General features: G+C 34.7%; 1 protein-coding gene across 2 annotated transcripts; it reads right to left on the bottom strand.

Annotated features, from left to right (window-relative positions):
- Window positions 1–3,422: 3,422 nt before the first annotated feature.
- Window positions 3,423–6,836, bottom strand: LOC147521552 (protein Dr1 homolog). Of its 2 annotated transcripts, none has more exons than XM_086573622.1 (6): window positions 6,698–6,836; window positions 6,559–6,614; window positions 6,375–6,467; window positions 4,318–4,412; window positions 3,976–4,044; window positions 3,423–3,873 (listed from the first exon to the last, which is right to left on the bottom strand). In XM_086573622.1, exons 2-6 carry the CDS (start codon window positions 6,611–6,613, stop codon window positions 3,715–3,717), a joined length of 471 nt encoding a protein of 156 aa, XP_086429748.1. In that variant the 5' UTR covers window position 6,614; window positions 6,698–6,836; the 3' UTR covers window positions 3,423–3,714. The 2 variants fall into 2 exon arrangements, with proteins under 2 accessions (XP_086429748.1, XP_086429786.1); XM_086573660.1 differs by having other exon boundaries at window positions 6,559–6,618.
- Between the last annotated feature and the right edge of the window lie 526 nt (window positions 6,837–7,362).

Consider the following 7,362-nt stretch of genomic DNA (forward strand, 5'->3'; position numbering starts at 1 on the left):
CGAGTATCAGCAATCATGTCTATGTTAGGACAAAGACATCGAAAGTACTCATAAAACCAAATCTCTAAAAGTCCCGTAAATCCTGCAATCTGAGGACTTCTACTTCCGAATGTCTGTGAAGCTTTATCTAACACCGATATCAATGTGGCATATACTGAGCTACCTAGGTCATAATCTCTCATAGTATGCATATCAGATACATAAACATAATATCCCAGTCGTACCGTAGAATGACCATTGGGAAACAAAACATGTCCAATAAAAAACATCAAAAAAGCCCTAACATACTGATCAACACCCTTACTACCCGGTAGAACAGTCAAAGCTAACTCTGCTCGTGCATCAGGATGCAAGAGGGGTTCCATATATGCAGTCTTAATATGAGATAGCTTAATCCCAGAAAAATCATAAGCATCCACACCCAAACGAGGAAAACTCATAAGCATACTATCCATATTCTCATAATTTGTATGAAAAGGTATCGGTTGGCCTATACCGATACTCAACCCAGAAATCATAGTGAAGTATAGTGGTGTGAACCGTAACTCCGCACAAGGGAAATGAAATGTATGAGTTCTACTCCACCATCTTTCTACTAATTAAAGCTATAACCACTGCCCAATCAGCCTTCTCATAATCCGCATCAATCAAAATACCTAAAGGTGTATACAAAATACTATCTCTAATATGTACAAACTCATCCAAACTCCTAATAACCTTCCACCACTCTCTAACACCAAGTAAAGCCGATCTAACTCGGTAGTCAATAACATCTTTGATATTATAAAAAAATAATCATTATAAGATAAATAATTAATTGGTCCAACTCAACTAATTAATATTCAAAATATTTAATCAAAACTAATTAATTACCTGAGTATTAGTCACTGCACTCGACACGTGTTTTGGGTCACGTGTAGAAGACACAACTTCCATATCAAGTGCTTCTCCAGGTGCAAATTGCCAATCGAAGTCGTTCATTTGATACTCCAGTACATAGAGATGTCTATCAGTCGGCGCGACATCCTCGGGTTCTTCTCCCCTACCGTATTGTACTTCCTCGGATTCTTCTCCCTCATCGTCAATGTCATTTGTGTACTGCCAATCATCACCGTTGAAAGGTTCAAAAGGATCCATATAAAATTTCAAAAGTTTAGGTAGAAACTAAGGAGAGGGTTTATAATTGAGAAAAGAGTTGAAAGTGATTGAACCGCGCGGTTTTGGTCCTGATTATATAATAGTAGCACACTAGCACGCGGCTTTGAGAACACCGCGCGGTTTTGGCAAAACCGTATGGTCTTGGGCCTTTTAGTTGGGCTTTAGTGGCATGGTTTTGCCAAAACCGCGTAGTTGCTTGGTGTTTTTTTTATGTTGCTCCTAAAGTTGCTTGGTGTTTTTTTGGTTGCTCTCCTAAAAATGCTCTGACCAATGCAATGTGGTATACTAATATGAAGCCAGGGGCCATCAGGGCTATTTATTGTTTTGCATAAAAAATATATATTGACTCCAAATATATTCTTATATCTCTCCTATTTCCCATTCCCTCCTATCCTTTTTTAGCTCGAGTGAAACAAAAACAAAAAAAAAAACAAACAAAAAATTATATATGATAAAAAGAGAATTTCAACTAACATTATGAAAAAAAAAAAAAAAAAAAAATTCTAGCTTCGTTGGCTATTATCATGAGTATTTTTGTTTGCTATAAAGTTACAATTTGTAATTGTGTCTATAGCAGTATTGTTCAACACATTTATAGTACATTATTACATGATCAAATATGAGAAATAAATTGCTCCTGCAGCCGCTTAACACTAGTTAATAAAAATCTAACTAAAGATTTTATGTCATTCTCTCTCCAAATCATTTCATTTTTTTTTTTTTTTTTTGTATAAAAAAAGTTATATTGACTCCAAATATATTCTTATATCCCTCCTATCCCTTTTCAGCTTGAGTGAAACAAAAAACAAAAAACAAAACAAAACAAACAGAAAATTATATATGATAAAAAGAGAACTTCAACTAACATTATGAAAAAAATTAAAAAAAGTAACAAATTCTAGCTTCATTGGCTATTATCACAAGTATTTTTGTTTGTTATAAAGTTACAATTTGTAATTGTGTCTATAGCAATAGTGTTCAACATGTTTATAATACATTAGTACATGATTAAATATGAGAAATAATTTGCTCCTGCCGCTCTTAACACTAGTTAATAAAAATCTAACTAAAAATTTATGTCATTCTCTCTCCAAATCATTTCAATTTTTTTTTTTTTTTTTTTTTTTTTTGTTTTGCCATAAAAAAAAAATATTAACTCCAAATATATTCTTATATCCTTCCTATTCCATTCCCTCCTATCCCTTTTATATGATTAGAACTTCAACTAACATTATGAAAAAAATTCAAAAAAATAACAAATTCTAGCTTCATTGGCTATTATGACGAGTATTTTTGTTTGTTATAAAGTTACCATTTGTAATTGTGTTTGCATTGATAAACTCTTTAAGAATGATATAAAATTCAAGAGTTTTTCATATTGGTAGATATTAATATTGGTGCTAAAGTTGAAAGAAGAGGAAAGAGACGAAGTAAATACAGATGAGGGAAAGTAAGGGAGTTATTTACGACTTTTCATGTTGTTAAAAGAAATAAAAATGAAAGATTTGTGAAGAACAAAAATGAAAGAATGTGGAGAGAGAATAAGATAAATCTTTAGTTAGATTTTTATTAACTAGTTTTAATCCATAGTTGAAAAGATTTAGGATACTTTTTGCTCCTAAGATTGTGGATCTCGAACTTGAAAGTTAGGGTTGAATGTTTAAGTTCGGAGCTTGGACCATTCCAAGATAAAGTAGGGCAAGAGGCGCTAGCCAATAGTCAAACTACCTGAGAAAATTGAATGTACCCCTAACCAACTATGGGTTTGATAAATATGGAGGTTGTTACATTACATTAAATTAAACATATTTTTCCTATCATTATAATTGCCCCAAAAAAACCCAAGAGAATTTGATGCCATGCATCTAAAGGGCAATTCAGTGTACTAGCTAGGCTCTTACAAGTGCAGGGACTGGGGAGTTGTTTGATCTAGGCAGCGGCACAGCCATATGTAAAAATCTTGTTTCCTCTTTGATTAAATGTATCTAAATTCCCTAAAACTAGCTATGTTATCCAACGTATCATGGTAAATTTATCTAAAGACCGTGATAATTTTTATATATACATGTGATTTATGTATCTCTATGAACAATAAATAAAATTTCCATTATTATATTGCATCAATGGCCTGAGTGCATGGCATTCTAAAGGAGGGTCATCGACCAACCAATCCAATAACTCCACCCATAACAAGTTCATACACGACTGCTGGTAAACTTAGGAAGCATCAAGTACAAGAATGTATAATTCGGAATCATCGAGTATTTTCCCACAAAAAGATGCACTACTCAAATTTATTAAGATCGGTCTCCAGAGAAACAGAAACCATATTATGGACAGTAGTTTAAAGTTTAAACCATACTGCATCAAGACAAAAGTACTTGATGTTGCAAAATTTTGATTTTCTAATCCTGAACTATCTAAATTGTCATAATAGCAATCCATAAGAGAACAGAACATAAGCCATTGCATCCCTCAAGTTTTATGTACAGCGGAGAGGGTATACAACACACGTTGGCAAATGCGCCCATGGTTCTCAAAAACAAAGTAGTAGAATTAACTCTCTAAGCTCCTGTCTAATTCAGAAGGGTTGGTGATTTTGACCCCACCATTCATTCTCGCACGTGCTTCCGCAAACATTCTTTGCTGTTCGGCTGCCGCTTCTTGCTCAGTCATCTCAGCTGCACCAATCAACTTGCCACCTTTTGGTGAATCCTTTTGGGGGTTCAAAAGAAGAAGAAGAGAGCTTTATAAATTGATCCGGATACAAATCCAAGTGACAATTTTTACAGAAAAATTGGTGGAGAAAAAACACACCAGAGTTTCAGCCTTGTGTTGCTCATATGCAGCATAAACCTCTTCGATGTAATCCCCAAACCCAAGAACCTGGTGTGAAATTATCAGTAAACTGTTACAAGTAAATATTCACTCCTCTTTTCATCATACAAAATGCAAAAATGGCTGCAAATTCAACCAAAACTTTGAAGCCATTTTCAAACTAAAAAGGTTGAATGGATTCGATAACTAGGGCATGACTTCAGAGAGATTGATAAAAATTATCGACAAGGATGGAGAACAAGAGAAAACGAAACAAGAGAAGCATAAACATTATAAAAACTAAATTCGATAATGAGTAAAACAGAGGAAGCAAGAAAATACCTCTAGAGCCTTGATAACATGCTCAGGTGCAATAGTTCTTTTTTCTTCTCGACTGCACACTTCATTGGATTCTGAAGAAAGGAGGTTGATAAACTCTGCGCGAAAAACATGCAGTATAAATGATTTCTTTAGTGTAGGAGCAATGAAACAAAATATTTGTTGGTAATTAACTTCGGCAAAATCTAACCCACAAAAGGAAGACTGTGGCATAACCGCATAACCATAAGACAATTTGATCATTGAGAAGACGGTGATAGATATCTAAACTACGATGACGACACTCACTAAGGATGGACAGCAGTAGACGGTAAAGGTAGCTAACAACATAGACTAGAAGAGAAATTGACATGTTAATACTATATAGAAAAATACTATACAGAGAAACCCAAGTGCTATTATCCAGTACTCTTCAACCTTGACTGATTTCAGGCAGGAGTCTATAAACCATAAAAAAAATGTTAACAAGTACGTAACAATTGTAAACATGTAGGGCATGTTAGATCCACTATTTTCTGTGAATAACAATGATTTTCACGGAAACTTACCATTTTCTCGTGTTTGATTCATCAAAAGTATGTAGGAAATTTTTCTTGAAAAAATAATATGTTTTCCTACCCCTCCCTCCTTGGAAAAATTTCTCACGGGAAATGAGAAATATTTTCCCAATTTAATTAGTTGTTTTCCAGAAATCTTTACAACTTATTAAGAGAGCCTCAAATGTAGGCCTTTTACACATATATCCCCAGATTTTTAATAAACCACATAAAATTCAATGGGTAAATTGGATATTCAACACAAAAAACTCAATCACACACACAAAACACTCAAATCAATTGTACACCGTGGGCCCTCCACTTCTATATCCGCAGTCAACAATAACAGTTGGACAGGGAACTGGTGTACGTAGCACGTGCCTTTTAGCTAGTAAAAATGAACAAACTGATGAATCAAAAAAATTCCACGGCAGACCTTGTTGGTGTCAAACATCGCGAGAAGGAACTTTCAAATTTTCTCATGTGCGACCAAACACAGCAATAATACATTATCTTTTGGAAATTTTCACGATAAAGTTCGTCCCATGAGAAAATGAATATTTTCTTGAGAAAATTTTCCGAGCAATCAAACATAGCCTAAGCCTAGTGAGGACCTATAAGATCAGTGCTTGGACAATATATACCGAATAGTTCTCATTTATAGTGTAAAAAGTGCAAACTCTTGTTACTAGAATAATTGGTAGAACAAATGAAACCCAAATCTCAAAATTTTGTCATCTCACAGTAAGCAATTGATTAAAGCTTGAAATTTATAAGTAACAAATATATCTTTTCATGGTCGGCTACCAAATAATTCTTTTCTTTTTTAAAGATTGATTAATTGATATGTTTTCAAGTAACAAAAAAGAAGATTAAATTTGTTTCCAAGCTCAACCAACACAATGCATTAAATGATGATCCCTAAAAAGGAAAGTAGAAACTTAATCAGCTATTTTAAGTTTGTCAGGAATACAATCTACAAGTAGAGGCGGGAAAAATTAGATTTAACGTTGTATTTTACGACGCTGAAAGTAGATTCTCTTCTCCTTCCCATTGCTTCTCAAGTAAGAAGCTGAAAGAGTCATAGGTCATCATTCAGAGCAGAGAAGTTCCACATATAGAAAGGATATATATTTGACAAGGACAAAGGAGTTAGGACCAGCTGAACTGAATTGCCTAGGTTTTCTCGTAACAGTATTTCTAGTCACCAAAATGCCCCTCCTCAGAATCAAATCAAGTCTACAATATGACCGAACCAAACCTTTCCCCACATTCACTGTTCACCAATATTTATTAGCTGCAATCTATCAGAAGAAACATCGACACCTAGTGGGTGAACCTCAATAGTTCACCAACTCGATAAACACTAGACAGCATGAATATAAACCAACACAGTGAAAACTAAAACTCGACACAAATAGCCATTTCCATCCATACATTTTCAGTGTGATATAACATCCATATAAAGCAAGTAGCACGTAACAATATATGGACACATAAATAATCACATTATTAATCTCTCACCTACGCAACATTCAACAAGAAGATCTTGAGCATCTCTAGCAACACGAACATTTTCTTGCGGCATCATCTCCTTTATTATTTTGAACATAGTAGCTGACAGAAATAACAATAAACACAAATATTAATATTACATTACATTGACACTCCAAAGTAATCGTATAATGTGCTTAAAGAAGGGGATTACCTTTTGGTAGAGTAACATCTTCCTTGGACTTACCAACAATGTCCATTGGCTCCATTCTGCCTAAAAAAAAAAAAAGACCCGTCAACCAAAACTATCTAAAAAACCAAATTAATGAGACAGCCATTTGCATGAGACTTACCCAATTAATAATTTAAAAAGGGGCTGGAGATATTTGGAGATTAAAATTATACAGAAGCAACTTTGTATTCAAAGTGAAGAAGAAAAATGGTGAAGAAATGGTGAAGGATTAAATAGCAATTAATTAAAAGATGAGAAAGGAGGAAAGGTGATTACGATAATATTTTCAATTTACTCCTTCATTAACTAGTAATATTTTGAGGACGTCCCTCACTTAATTTGGACCAGATGAGGCATTTTTTTATCTCGACTCAAATCGCCTCTCAACACCATCGTTCAGGCCCAAGCCGAAGACGAAGCCCAACTACACTGAAGGTTCTCTACGTACTTGTCTTGGGCTCCAGACGTGTTATGGAGTCTGGACTTTTTGTTTCATGCAAATTAAACTAGATAACTGCTAAGCAATGGGGGGTGAGCGGAGGGTGGAGAAAAGAAAGGGAGAGACTGGTTTGTGGATGGGGAGAGAGAGAGAGTTAGGGTTTGGTTAAGAGGGAGAGAAAGAGAGATAGGTGAGGACAGACAGAAACCTACCAAATAATTTTGTGTCCCACGTACCCCCATTCTCCCAAAAATATTCACTCCGCTCACTTGACAAGTGGAAAAAGGTCCGTTCAAGATGACCAGTTTGATGGTTAGTGTAGTTGATTACTTGATTGACAAGTGGAA

Source organism: Coptis chinensis, chromosome 1, assembly GCF_015680905.1.
Source record: "Coptis chinensis isolate HL-2020 chromosome 1, ASM1568090v1, whole genome shotgun sequence".
NCBI classification, from domain to species: Eukaryota; Viridiplantae; Streptophyta; class Magnoliopsida; order Ranunculales; family Ranunculaceae; genus Coptis; species Coptis chinensis.